Below are 15,346 nucleotides of genomic sequence, written 5' to 3' on the forward strand. Positions count from 1 at the left end.
TTGTTTATAAAGTATATGTCAACATATGTTAAGGTATTAATTAATCAGGGAATGCAGAGTCCCAAGAATAATTGCAAGTTCCTGTTTATTAAGGGGAGAGAAGGAAAAAATGAATAAGGTTCTTCACAAAGAAGCTCATCAAAACTCTCAATCACATTTGAAAACAATTGAAGTTCAGGATCTCGATTGTTATTGCATGATAGCTAAAGGGCTTTTTCTCAGTGGTTTAATTCTTTTTCACTAACATTAACAGTTGTCAAGAGTTACACTAATTAAGTAATTAATATGAATAATGTTAATCATTTACTTTAGAAAACGTCAAGAGAAGAGTTGATAAACATTAATGTTGTTTTCTTCTAATCATCCTATACTGTACTTGACCAGATTATATAAGTTAGTATAAATAAAGTCTTTTTGTTTTTTTCTCTCTCTTTTCTAATGACTATAGGTGCAAGCAAGCTTAATTCCAAATAATTAGTCAGTTCTTGAGTTTTTGAGGTGAAGAATTAGCATCAGTATTGTCATATTTGGAGTGAAAAAGAAATCTAAAATTTTGGTTATAAATATTTATTTTGTAATTGAGATTTGATCTTGTATAAGTTAGTCAACTTCAACGTCAATAGGAGAAATTCTTAAGTGTGACTTTTAAGCAACATAAATTAGTAACACCACGTGATGTGTGCTGGAATAGTACCAGCCACCATATGCAGCTAGCATGATTCCCAGGCTTTGGTTGCAGATCAGAAAAGGTTGAAGATGATTTGGACGTCTCCCACATGAATGGTGTAGGTGCACACATTAATTGACATGGATCCAAATCCATACAGCATGCAAATCCTAGGGTTAGATTAGTAGTTTAACATCCTGCCAGGATGACGATCTGGGAGGGAATATTTGTCTCGAGTAGTTGCAGAAATGTCCAAACCAATGAGGTGTCGACAGATGCTATGATAATCGTGATTAGTATATAATTAACCTCACTGTCAACCCCAATTAGGGAATACCTCAAGTTGGTATGCATCCAATTACCAGGAAACAAAAAACACACCTCAAAAGCCAAAAATCAAACAGAGCCACAGTGTTTAATTCTAACTTAATATTCACAGTGCCAATATACTTGAAATTAAAAATACTGAAACTCTGGCACTTTTCGCAGAACAAGTTCTACTTTCTATTCAAAATTTGAATCCCTGTGGGGAATTCTTGTCTTCTGAAAAGTAATCCAAATCTTCAACTTTATTGATGGATTCTTAATGTACTTTCTTACTCTTAGACAGAATTTTTAGGTTTCATCCGGTTTTACGTATATAATATCTGTTTATTCTCTCTCAGATGGAATTTTAGTTGTCACGAGTTGAAGTGGCGGAGTCACTTGAGGATGAAAAGAGGTCTAGGCCTATCCTGAAGTTTTTCGCTTTGTAGCTTCTGTTTGTGTGCTTTTGGTGGATACTCTGCATTCATCGGCTTATGTGTTTTTTCTCTCAGCTAGCTTTATTATGTTTATTCTGAATGACCAAAAAATGTGTTTTACAATAGTATTGTTATGAAACCAAAACCTTATATATATATATCAACTATCCTTCCTTATTTAGTTCACCACTTTGCATGACACAATGTTGTCTACAGTGAAAACACGCATATATGGAATAGATGAAGAATTTATCTTGAAGGAAAATTTCACAGCTACAATTTTGAGCCATGATTATTAATTTTTTGTTCAACTTCAATGTAGGAACTTATAAAGAAGTTTGATGCTTGATGTAACTATCTCAATGTTAATTCTTTTTCGTGACTCCATACACTCTTTTGATTATAATTTTTTCATTCCAATATAAAAAATGAACCTTCAATTTTTCTCCCATTAGTTATATTTTTTTTGTCCAATTTCTTTAATACTGCTTAGAGCCCCTCCTACCCTCGATTCCTGACTCTGTCATTGATGAGTTGTACATAATCATGCGCCTTTCTTTCTCATCACGTGAGACATGACTAGCCTTGTAATGATAAAAATAGATACATAATTGTATACAACTTAGTAGTAAAGTAGATTTTCTCCCCACTCTCCCTCTATCTCAAGCATTGTTTCATTTGAAGACGTGGTTTAGGACAAATAGATTTTGGTGCTAAATTTACGAGGTTCGCCCCTTTTTTCGAAAATGAACCCGCTCTACTCTAACAAAATTAGCCCTCGCAATCCCAACAACTCAAGAAAACATCCCTCAATCCTAGTTCTGCCCCTGATCATAATCCCTTTTTTATCGTCACTTTGTATGATTTCAGATTTCTCATTCATTTCCAATATAGCAAGGAACTCTTGTTTTATGAAATTTGCTCACCTCAAAGCATCTCTAAAGGAAATGTTAAAACTGCCTCGTAGACATACAACAGTAAAAATGGCAGCAAACTTTCTCCGACCGAGCCTTCAATTTCTTACGTGGCGCTGAGTCAATTGAAAGCAAAGCCTTTTGCTATCAAATTTGACAGCAGATGTTAAATTTATTAAATTGATTAATATAATATATGATCAATGTTGTTATGTTTTTCAAGTATTTGATTGATTGTCTCAATCATTGGACCCAACCCATAGAAAGATTTTTATTAAGGGACATTATTATTTCATATATTGGATGGAGCAAAATATTGTATAAAATGTCAAATTACCACATAAGCCGTCAAATATCATTTTGATACTTAAAATTTGACATATCTTTTAGAAATGCTCTAAAAGGCTAAAACAAATACTTCTTTTGGGACATTCTGAATTAGATTCCTATAGTCTTTTGTATTTCTTCCCACAGTTGGAATATAACTCTCCACCATAAATATATGAATTGCTAGCCCAAGTTCTGCAACGTCAAGTACTCAAACTAAAGCCGATCTTCGGAATTATTATGGTAGATTAGCCCTCATTTTGTATGGTTGGAAGTTTGGAACCTGTTGACCCTAAAAATTACAAAGCCTACGTGGCGGGCATGCCGAGTAACTAATAAGTTAACTACGTTATTTGGTTGAATGCGGGGCGTGCCAACTAGTCGACCGAGGAGTAAAATTTGTTGATGTTGCGTTGAGCGCGTTGCTGACTTCTTTATCTTGCGACTGCGGCCGAGGAATGAACAAATCTCAGCCTTTGGATTCTCGAGTCTGAAGACAAGGCTGCTAGTTCTGCTAAGTTCATGAGTCGTCGGCGTCGGATTCGGTCACGGTGATTATATTCGTGAAAGTATAAGCACGTCGAATCGACACCAAACTATATGGACACAAGTATTCAAAGGTAATGTGTGTCTTGATGGTAAATGTCGTTCAGCCCTTAGAATGCCGAACTTTAAAACTCACATGGGAGTATCCAATCATAAAACCACTCAGCGTTTAATGCGCTGAATGTCGTAACTCGTAACACCTTACTTCGTTGAAAAGGCTAATAAGATAACCTCTGCCAATAAGGATTCGGAAACCCTTCTCGACCAAGACTTAGATAAGTAACCAGTCGGCCTCGATGTAGTGCTGTTTATCCAAACTGAAGGTACTCCTCGGTCGGCTGATTTTACGGCAACAGTGCTATTTATCCAAATTGAAGGTGTTTGCCAGTTGCCTCCACAGTGTTGTTTATCCAAACTGAAGATGTGTCGGCGGAAAAAGAAAATAAAAAAAATCTCAAGTTGTTTGAGAGGTTTGCGCAGGGCAATTGTGTGTTGAATTGGAGGTCCTTGAATTGCACCCTCATTTCTCTATTTATACCAGCAAAACCCAATCCTAACCATACTCAAACTAGGACTCCTTACCCCAATCCATCTTATCTTGACCAATCCCACTTCTATTAGGATTTTGAATTCAACCTCTTACTAGGCCACATTCACTTCCACTTTCCGGTATCCTTATCTGGCCGAAAATCCTTACTACATCAGGACTTAACCACTTCATTCATCTGCTTTGCAATAGGGCCCACCTACTTCCTATTCATCTGGAATATTCTTTTCCAAATAGGGCTTGGCCGACTTTTAGTTAGGCGGCCCATGAACCGGCTGGTTTGTAGAAATCCTCGAACAAAGTTTCTGGGCAGAGAACAATTCCATACTCGGCCCGAACCCAATAATGTTAGGTCCAAACAGAACCATAAAAAAGTAATGGTTGCTGCAATATATACATATCCCCTATGTATATACAGTTGATCCCCACTTTTTGAAATTGTGGGACCTACTTCACATTGAACGTTAACGATCTGAAACGTTTATTTGTAAGTCTCGATTCATAGATCATCCTTTCAAAAATTCAATTTAATCTAAAACCATTTGCCCATTTACTTGTTAGAATGAAATTTCAATATTTATTAGAACATAATGTTCGTCAATTTCTTTTAACGCAATTAGATGACTCAAATAATTTTCGATATGGCCAATTTTTACAAAGATGATTTTATGAGTATGAAGTATAATTTAAAAAATAGACGATTTAGATTGTTGAAATTTGACATAGAGTGCATTGGCAAACTTATGAGAATGCACGCTGCAGACATCTTTACTTATCCAACCCTAATGACTGAACAAGGCCTAGGGGTTTTGTGGTTCATATATCCGCACGGTAAGCTGTACTACTTAGTTGAGAGTTGAGAGATCAGATCTCCTTGTTCAAAGAAAAAAAAAAAAAAAAAAAGAGGGATGATCCTCATTCGTGAGTCCGGATGCTTGCCAGATTCACTTTGTGAGAATTCTGCGAATCCATGAATCATATTTATTTATCGTATATCGTGCAATTAAAAATTATTTTGAATATTTTTATTTAAAAATAAATATAAATAGTACTTTACAAAAACTAATCGTATAATATACGATAAACGAATACAATTCACAAATTTCAGAATCCTCACCAAAGATCCGGAGAGGATCCTGTTGGCTCATTCACCCCCAACTACCACTTGTATGCGACGTAGGATTTGCTTGGTGTGGAGTCCTTTACAATAAATGCCACGTGGGTATCATTAGCCGATGGAAGAAAGCCATTTTATCACTGGCCAAACAGTAAAGTTCCTTATCCTGTCCATTTATTTCTCACCACATAAGAAATACTTGTGATCCATCCAAAATAAACTCAAACTTCTGCCACTCAGACTGAGTGAGAGGTGGCAGAGATGGCGGTGGAGATGGCCATCAGAGCTTCCGCCACCCCAAGACCCTCCCTGCCTCAACCATCTCCGACCACACCCAAACTTTCTCTCAAGCCTAGACCCACCTCTGTTTCCCTACCAACATCAACGACAATCTCCCTTTTAGCCCTCTTCACCTCCCCCATTGAAGCCAAAGCTTTCAGCCTCTCCAAGGACCAGATTGTCTCTTCACTCACTGAAGTAAGAATTGTATAAAGTTGTTTTATTTGAAATGGGTTTCCCACCATTTGTTCAAAGTTCTGATCTTTCTCGTTTTTTGCCGCCAATTGTTCAAAGTTCTGACCTTTCTTGTTTTGTTTGCTTGAATTGGCAGGTGGAGCAGACGATTGATCAGATACAGCAAGTGGGTTCGACCGTTTTCGACGGCACAGCACATGTTCTGGAAGCTGTTCTGAATGCAGTGAGGCCCGGCATTGATGTGGCTTTGCCTATTGCGAAACAGGCCGGAGAGCAGGCGCTGAAGATTGCTTCTCCGGCAATTTCCGAGGTTACTAAGATTGCTCAACAAGCAATCCAAGGCGCTGGGGTTGACACACAACCTGTTCTCAGTGCTGCAAAGGTTTATTCTTTAACAATTTAATTTCCACTTGCAATGATCTGCCGAAAATTAGTGAAAAGCCCAATGAATTGCTTGATTTTAGGGCATCACTACAAATGCAATCACAAGGGGTTTGCTGATTAACTTACTTTTTCAGATAAGTGGTTAGTGTGGTTCGAACTTCGAATTGAGATATAATTTCTGAGTACCTGACTTTTGGATATCTATGAGCAATACAATTTTCATTTTGAACTCGGACCTCGGGTGCTAGGGAGAATGCTCTCAAGTTCTTACCAACTGAGATACAAACACCGCTAAATGTAGTTGTTTTAGGTTCACTATGTCAGGAGACATTCTCATCAATATAATGTAGTCGGAAGCGGTTCACTATGCAACAGTCTTCATCTCTAGTAGAGCATTAAAACACTTCCATATACTTTTATGTGAACAAATTGACACTGCAAAATCCATTGCTTATTGGGAAATGGATGATTGTAAGGTTGACTTGTGTACAAAGCACTCCGTTTACTTAAATTAAATACACTGACTGAGATCGATTTGGTCTCAGACGGTAGCTGATGTGGCAGGGGAGACCACCAAAGCAATCGAAGAGGCCAAGCCCATTGCTTCATCAACTATCGAGACCATCTCATCTGCAGATCCTATTGTGATTGCCGGAACTGCTGGAGCTTTATTCCTCGCGTACCTCCTTCTTCCTCCCGTCTGGTCTGCTCTCTCTTTTAGCCTCCGTGGTTACCAAGGTATACAAGCTTATACGAAATGGAATTGCTTCATGTCTGTATAACAGTAAACATATTCGAAACAAGAATAAACAATGGCGTCTTCTGCTTGAAATAGCACGTATAACTGCATTTACGCACCATATCGATCAATTTCAAATTCGAGTACTTTAAATTTAGGTTTGCTTGCTTAACACATATTCGAAACAAGTTTTGGTTTGGATGGTACTATTACTAAATTCATGTGTTGTGAAGCTGGGATGGACTAATTGTTGTATGGTTTTCTGTTGTACTAACTTCAGGTTCGCTTACTCCTGCTCAAACCCTTGATCTCGTATCAACAAAGAATTACCTTTTGATCGATATTCGACCAGAGAAGGACAAGGACAAGGCAGGCATTCCCCGCCTACCATCAAGTGCCAAAAACAAAATGATTCCCATTCCGTGAGTAACTTCTCCTCGGCATCCTCAATCCTTTAATTTGTACCCTTTGTGCATCCGATTTATGAACTTTTCGGTGCCTCTAATATTTTTTTTCTTTCCAGTTTGGAAGAACTACCGAACAAATTGCGAGGCCTTGTCAGAAACGTGAAGAAGTAGAGGCAGAGATAGCCGCTCTGAAGATTTCTTACCTCAAGAGAGTTAACAAAGGCTCCAACATCGTGATCCTGGATTCGTAAGTTCTTTTGTATTAAGCTCCAACACTTAAAATTACTACCTGACATAGATATTGCTCTCTTGATCATACTAGTAGCTAAATTATGAGTTGTGACATTGCTTTCGTTCTTGTTTCGCGTAAACAGGTACTCGGATTCAGGAAAAATAGTTGCACGAGCACTAACTAGTCTAGGGTTCAAGAACTGTTGGACAGTAGCAGATGGGTTCTCAGGAAGCAAGGGATGGTTACAGAGCCGTTTAGGCGCAGATTCGTACAATTTATCTTTTGCGGAGGTCCTTTCGCCATCAAGAGTCATCCCGGCAGCGGCTGGACGTTTTGGCACAAGCAGCACGTCAGCGCGGTCCGGTCGAAAGCTTCTTCCTGGATCCGACTGAGTAGCTTTTAAATTGTTTCGTGTTCTTGCTGGTCGAAATCTTGTACAGAACGTGTAAAACAGCATTTGTACAACGGCAATAACCGAGTACTTGTACTACCTTGAGGTTATGGTGTGGGCATTTGGCCCCTTTATATGCTTTTTAAACATCTCCTCAGACCAGAACTTCAACTGCGCCAAGAAACGAGAGATTTTTCAGTGTGATCGGAACACGGGATGGTATACTACGTGTCATTATGCAAATGGTAGAATATGTGTGTTAAAAAGTTAATAACTTAAAAAGTAAAATTTTTCACCATTTATATAAAAACACATGGTGTGTCATCCGTGTTTCGGTCACAATGAAAAATTTCTCCAAGAAAACAGTTTATCAGTGTGCATGCATGCAACAAGAGCCATAAACCGCGCGTGCCTAAGTCTTAACCAATAAAATTATAAGAGAAAATTAAAGTAATGGTATCTGACGTTGGATTAATTGGAGCGATGGTACTGAATTAAAGTCTTGGTTCCTGGACTTGGCACAATGGAGAGCAATGACATTTTGAGTAACACCGTTAGAAGTTCCACAAAAAATAAAGAGTCTAAGGGAACACCGAACACTCCAGAAGAGAACAACTTCATGCATAAAACGCACAAGATTCCCCATGAAACGACAGAGCACAAACAAAAGAACAAATAAAATGGAGAATCTTGATATAAGTCAAATTTTTTTAGCCCATAGTTGAAATAGTCCAATCTATTTAAATAAATCCAATTCTTTAAATTTAATTATTTAATTATTAATAATTATCTATTCAATGATAAATAATATATTATAAAAATTAAATTTCTTCCTAATTATCTCATTAATTATTTCTTTTTATTTACTTATTTATTTTTGTTATTTCTTGTTCTTCCTTCTGCTTTAAACCTCATTTATAAATTATATTTTTAATTTTTATAATCAACTTATATCATAGGAATTATTTTTATGTATCTATATAACAGATTCTTTTTTATAATCAACCTGTCACAAATTAATGTGTCTTGCTTGTAGGTATATTATGTTTTTTTTTCTTCTACCTTTTAGTTAGGTTTCATATCTTGCTTACATGTATAAAATACATTCATATATTTGTTACTTGAGTTAAGCTAGAATGTTTTGCAAATAGATTTATGTTAGTATTTTAGTTTTTTTTTTTTTCTTGTAAAATATTAATTAGATTTTTTGGAGTTGGAAAATGCATAATATTAGAAGATTTTAATTGATTTTTAATATTTTTAGAAAATATAAAATGAGTATAAAAATATAAAAATATGTAATTAAATAATTGAACTCACTCCTAAAAATCATTTATGTTTTTGGACTTGGATCTAAAAGCTCCAAAAAAAAAAATTAATGAAAAATATTTGAAAACTTAGAGTTTTAATTAAAATAACAAAAAATATTGTAAGTAAATAGCACTTAATGTTTCGTTAAAACTTCTAAAAAATTTGAAAAATGAACCAACCAACAACCTAGTAGAAGCTGTTATCTTACACACACACGCATACCCAAAATCTGCCAACTGACAACCAAGTAGAAGCACCCACACCCTCGACCACCACGCACCGGGCCCCACCTCCCCAACCCTCCAACTTACCTGCTCACCAGCTTAGCTCTCATTTCTCTCTCTCTCTCTCTCTCTCTCTCTGTGTTTCTAATTATTGGCGACGGCGGCGGGAAGATGATGGCGTATAAGAGCCTGGACGGCGTTACAATTTCCGACATCGAAGATCTGGGGATCGAATCGGGTGCTGCGAAGAGACTCCATGGAAGTTTGACTGATATCATCGCTAATTACGGAGCTACCACTCCGGAGACGTGGCGCAATATCACTGCGCACGTGCTCAGCCCCGAACTTCCCTTCTCGTTCCACCGGATGTTGTACTACGGCTGCTACAAGGACTTCGGACCCGACCCGCCCGCCTGGATGCCTGACCCGTTAGTTTTCCAACCCAGAAAAAAAGTTTGATATTTGGTTTTTAGTTTTGGAGTTATAAATTATTTACTTACAAAGTTTAGAGGGAGTGTTTGCTTCCTGGAAAAATTTGTGTGTTTTCTTGGTGATGAAACGCGCCTGTGAGCATAACGAACAAACGAACCAGCGGGAAATTCTGATAGTTTAGAAGCGGTTTTAGAATGGCCAAAAGCACTTTCTGTTTCAGAGCAACAAACGCTTGTGGGATAATTTCACAGAAAAAGCTGAAACGCTTATGGGTTATACGTGCACTTACTTTCAAGTGCTTTTCTAGGAAGCAGACTTCAACTTTTAGTAAAAGTTGCGCCATCTTCTAACCAAAGCACTTTCTGCAAAAGCTCTTACGAACATAACTGCTTCCCAGAAGAGTTTAAAGTTTAAAGGGTGTGTTTGGTTCCTGGAAAAGACTTCTGTAATTCCTAGGTGACGAAACGCCTGTGAACGTAACAACAATTAGGAAAGTCAGGGCCATTTTGGAAGTGCTTGGCCAAAACACTTTCAGAGCAGCAAAAGCACTAAGCCGCTAAATTTGTCCAAAAAAATGCTTTTGGGTTATAAATGCTCTGACTTTCATGTGCTTTTCCAGGAAGTACTTCAATTTTTAATGAAAGCGGTGCCATTTCTCTTACGGGGGAGTGTTTGGTTCCTTGGAAAGTTGTTTTGGGGAAAAGTTGTTCACAGTTTTTTTCTTGGCAATGAATCGCGTGTGACAAATGAAGCCATTAGAGTTTAGAGGGTTGTTAAAGTAGGAAACTTTGAAGTTTTTACACTGAGATTTTGATAATAAATTCTGAAAGTGCATTTCTTTTTGTGTGATAAGGGAGACTGCAGGACTAACAAATGTTGGCCAGCTACTTGAGAGGAGGGGAAATGAGCTCTTGGGTTCTAGATACAAGGATCCCATATCCAGCTTTTCGGATTTTCAGGAATTTTCGGTGTCAAACCCTGAGGTAGTATTTATTGAATGCTGAGATGTTTATCACTTTGGTACTCATTTCACATATCTGATCCCTGTCTTTGTTCGACAGGTTTATTGGAAAACTGTACTACTAGATGAGATGAATGCATCCTTTTATACACCTCCCCAATGCATTTTACGCGAGAATTTGTCTGGAGATGGGCATTTGTTAGTTCCTGGAGGTCAATGGCTTCCTGGAGCGTTTGGGAATCCGGCCAAAAATTGCTTGATTGTAAATCGTAAGAGGAGCTTGAATGATACTATGGTGATATGGCGCGATGAGGGAAATGATGATCTGCCTTTGAATAAGATGACGCTTAAAGAATTGCGCACAGAGGTTTGGTATGCTACTTTTGATCATCTAAGTTTTGTCATGTTGAAATCTTTTTGAGATTTAATATATGTTTACTTATTTATTTGCACCTATCACACAACAAGGGGAAATACACACAAAGGGGAGTATGTGTATTTATGCATTTATAAAGAGAAGAGTTTTGTTTAACACATTTTTGGTGCTTCAATATGCAGGTTAGTTGCACATGCGCTAAAAGCACTGGGTTTGGAGAAGGCTCTGCAATCGCAATTGATATGCCGATGCATGTCAATTCCATAGTTATTTACCTGGCTATTGTTCTGGCAGGATGTGTCGTTGTATCAATCGCTGATAGTTTTGCTCCTCCTGAAATATCAACAAGGCTTAAAATATCGGATGCAAAAGCCATATTTACCCAGGTCCATTTTTTCACTGGATAATTTTTCATTTTTCCATAATCTATTCGATCCTCTTGATGTGTAAACTGGAGGGTGTGGGTCTATACCTTAGTTTCATGTTAGGACACAAAAGTATTCTATTCAATTTCAAGGTATTAGTGGGAGATTGTTGTACTGACATGGATGCTATGAGAAAATGGTAACAAGGCTTTCCTCTGTTATGGAATTATATCATTTGTTTCTGTCATTGATTGTTGAATTCTCTTTTTGATAGCCTCAATTCACCATGTATGTCATACACTAGCTCCATTGCTGTTTCTTCCACTTGAAATTACTGAATAATTTTCGGGTTTTACATCTAACTTGATGATTTTTGTTCTGATTGTTACAGAACGAATTTGATATTGCCTCAGCTTCTTTAGGATTATATATGTATAGTTACCATATTTTCGTCCTTATTCCTTTCCTTTTTTTTTTTTCCATGTCTTATGTTTTTGCTTCAACATAAAAAGGACTTGGTAGTTTTGAATGAAACACCTGCCACCTTGTTTTCCAATTTTGTTTGTAGTTTGATTTTCTTTGTTTTTGGTATTAGTATAAGTCACTTGGAAACAGTTCTCTTGTTTTACTGGTAGCTCTTTGAGTCTCTCAATTCATGATCTAGTTTCCAACTTGAACAAGGAAAACTTGACTTTTACAAATCTAGTCCTTTGAGTCTCAAATTCTTAATCTTTGTCTTTTCTTTTCTTTTGGTTAGGATCTAATAAAACGCGGCGAGAAAAGTCTGCCCTTGTATAGGTGAAGTACTCTAGCTATGAGTTGAAATAGTATGTTTCATGCTTTCGTTTCCCAGACAGCATGTCTCACATTTAGCTTCAATTGTGCAGTAAAATTGTGGCAGCAGAGTCTCCTATGGCAATCGTTATTCTTACCAAAGGTTCCAGTTCTAGCACGAAATTGCGTGATGGTGACATTTCCTGGCATGATTTTCTAGAAACAGTAAAAGATTTCAAGTATGCACTATTTTTTCTTCCTTTATGAAATCTGCATGATTCAGCATGATTACAAAATCTTGGCATACCATTGTGTGTGAACTAGCCAATATGACATTTGGACGGGCAACGTTAGGTTGTTTCATTCCATCTCCATTCTTGTTTATGGACCAGTTTTCCTTCGATTTTGTTGTCTCAGATGAGATCCTCTTTAGGTTTGTCAATGCTGTCTGTGTACATTAAAATAACTTGACTTATTACATAATTATCTTCAAAGAATCTAATTATCAACAGGCTCTGATACCGATGTTGGATTGTTCCTTTTCATATCTTCAGAGACAATGAATTTGCTGCTGTAGAACAACCCATAGAAGCATTTACAAATATTCTCTTCTCATCTGGAACTACTGGTAATTTTAACATTGAACTTAACTTAGCCCTGCAATAATTCTATGTTGCTTTTCCACGAATGAAAAATTTGTTAAGTCGTGGATAAATTTAAGTTTTCAAATTAGCCAACAGTTATGCGACTTCCAGCAACAGTCCTAATTTTGGGTTTTAACTGTTCTGTAGGGGATCCAAAGGCAATCCCATGGACCCTTGCAACTCCTTTCAAAGCTGCTGCAGATGCCTGGTGTCACATGGACATCCGTATAGGTGACGTTGTTGCTTGGCCCACAAATCTTGGGTGGATGATGGGCCCTTGGCTGGTATATGCTTCATTGTTAAATGGAGCTTCCATTGCCTTATATAATGGATCTCCACTTGGATCCAGCTTTGCCAAGTTTGTTCAGGTAGTTAGCTCTGTTATATGCTAGGAACAGTAAATTAAAAGTATTTTGGCTTGATAGAAAATGCACATATATGATAAGATATTCTCATTAATTGTCTATATGATATTTTAGTTGTAAATACTTTCTTAGAACTAAAACTCTTGCAATCTGCCAGGATGCCAAAGTAACAATGCTTGGTGTAATCCCGAGTATTGTTCGGTCATGGAAAAGTACAAATTCTGTTTCCGGCTATGATTGGTCTGCCATTCGGTAAGTTTTAGTTGTCTTCCTTGGTATGTACCATATTAGTCTGAACATCTGGATTCTTGCATTGCATTTTGAATGAAGTATGTTTTACGACAGTTATAATCTTTGCTATTGGTGTTGATCAAGCCATAATCTCTTTTCTTTCCTTCCTATGAAATGGGATAGTTGCTTTGGATCCACCGGCGAAGCATCAAATGTAGAGGAATACCTATGGCTGATGGGGAGGGCTCACTACAAGCCTATCATTGAGTACTGTGGTGGTACAGAGATTGGTGGTGGTTTTGTTACTGGGTCGTTTTTGCAGGCTCAGTCGTTGGCTGCTTTTAGCACACCAGCTATGGGCTGCAGTTTGTATATTCTTGGCAGTGATGGTGTTCCTATTGTACGCACCATAATACCTCACATTCGAACAAATTTTGTCTCTACTTTTCAAATTGCAGCAACTTTTCAGTAGACGTGTATAGCATGGTCACGTTACTTATTGTAGAAAGTTACATCTTCTTTTGCAGCCACAAAATGAGCCAGGGGTTGGTGAATTGGCGCTTGATCCTATCATGTTTGGAGCTTCTAGTACATTACTGAATGCTAATCATTATGACATTTATTTCAAGGGAATGCCAATTTGGAATGGAAAGGTGAGCGACTTTCTTCTTCACCGTCATACCAATATACCATCTAGCTCAATAAAAATTTCTCTGATTTTCCAAAATGAAGGTGTTAAGGAGGCATGGAGATGTGTTTGAACGGACATCTAGAGGTTACTATCATGCGCACGGTCGTGCAGATGATACAATGAATATTGGGGGCATCAAGGTAGGCATTACTTTTGGAGAGAAAACACAATGAAATTCAATATTTGGGATACGCATGCGCATGAAATATTCTGACCTAAACCTTCTGACGTAAAGTTCCAAGTATACACAGCTTAGCCTGAAATGAACTCACTAGTTATAATCACGACACGTTTGCTCTGATGCACCTCCATTTTCTTTTTCCAGGTTAGTTCGGTTGAGATTGAACGAATCTGTAATGCAGTTGATAACAATGTTCTTGAGACAGCTGCGATTGGAGTGCCGCTTGCTGGAGGCGGGCCTGAGCAGCTAGTAATTGCTGTCGTATTCAAGAACTCAGATAACCCAACTGCAGACTTGAATCAGTTGAGAATGTCCTTCAATTCAGCCGTGCAGAAGAAACTAAATCCGTTGTTCAAGGTACCGATCCTCTGCTCCGAGTTAACAAACAACATGCCCTACATTTGTATATTTATGGATAATTTGCTGACTTTTTCCTTTGGCCGTGCAGGTTTCCAAAGTTGTTCCTCTCCCGTCTCTTCCAAGAACAGCAACAAATAAGGTCATGCGAAGGATTTTGCGGCAGCAGTTTGCTCAACCCGACCAAGGTGCTAAGCTGTGACAATGTGGTGCTCCTCCGTGTAAAGGCGGTGCCAAGCGTCACGGTCCAGAATTTGTAGCGCAGCGGAATATGAACCGCGCAGCGCCATAGACTGTTGAATTACATGCGGCCCTCGATATCAAGCATGTACAAAGTTGTACCAACAGAAAGAAGAAATAAATTTGATGTATAAACATTGTCTCAGCTCTACATTGTTGTACAATCGTTTTACTGCACTGTTGCAATTTAATATCCAAGGATTTTCGTCAATGGAAATAGGGTAATTCTTGCTTCATTTTCATTTTACTACCTTCAAGCATCATGAAATTCGCATTTTGTTACTCCTAGTTTTTTCATCTCATTATCGTACTTTGTTACTCCTAGTTTTTTCATCTCATTATCGTACTTAAAATTACGCTTTGCTTCCAAAATCATACGTCCTTTGGCCCCACCGCTCCCATCTTCACGTACAATCTCCTGCATATCATCCCCGCCGCTGCGGGATACTCCCCCACCCCCCGGCTCCCCCGCGACTACTCCAAATCTACACCAATCATGCCCCCTCCATCTTTATCTCGGCGGATACTCCTCTCACCAAAAGGCTTATTAATATCAATGCCACAATGATTTAACAGAATTTAATGAAGATAACAAGATAGGATGCCACTTAGTATTATGGTTTAATGGTATTCCTCTTCAGTTATAACTAAGAGGTCTTAGGTTCGATTTTTGTCAAAGACAAATTTGAACTACATTATTGCTAGC

General features: G+C 37.9%; 2 protein-coding genes across 2 annotated transcripts; both read left to right on the forward strand.

Moving 5' to 3' along the window:
• Positions 1–5,090: 5,090 nt before the first annotated feature.
• Positions 5,091–7,587, forward strand: LOC103930064 (calcium sensing receptor, chloroplastic). Its single transcript, XM_009339353.3, is given in 7 exon segments — positions 5,091–5,338; positions 5,472–5,717; positions 6,265–6,457; positions 6,739–6,880; positions 6,982–7,028; positions 7,031–7,112; positions 7,240–7,587. Coding segments are annotated over 7 exon segments (1,176 nt in total). The 5' UTR covers positions 5,091–5,122; the 3' UTR covers positions 7,490–7,587.
• A 1,432-nt stretch (positions 7,588–9,019) lies between these two features.
• On the forward strand, positions 9,020–14,876 carry LOC103930082 (probable acyl-activating enzyme 17, peroxisomal). Its single transcript, XM_009339373.3, is given in 15 exon segments — positions 9,020–9,451; positions 10,309–10,438; positions 10,517–10,788; positions 10,975–11,012; positions 11,015–11,178; positions 11,915–11,955; positions 12,045–12,170; positions 12,486–12,559; positions 12,723–12,943; positions 13,098–13,192; positions 13,355–13,571; positions 13,699–13,824; positions 13,904–14,002; positions 14,188–14,400; positions 14,492–14,876. Coding segments are annotated over 15 exon segments (2,184 nt in total). The 5' UTR covers positions 9,020–9,194; the 3' UTR covers positions 14,603–14,876.
• The last annotated feature ends 470 nt before the right edge of the window (positions 14,877–15,346 follow it).

Source organism: the organism of the source record quoted next, unplaced genomic scaffold (assembly GCF_019419815.1).
Source record: "Pyrus x bretschneideri cultivar Hongxiangsu unplaced genomic scaffold, Pyrus_bretschneideri_v1 Contig27, whole genome shotgun sequence".
In the NCBI taxonomy this organism is placed as follows: Eukaryota; Viridiplantae; Streptophyta; class Magnoliopsida; order Rosales; family Rosaceae; genus Pyrus; species Pyrus x bretschneideri.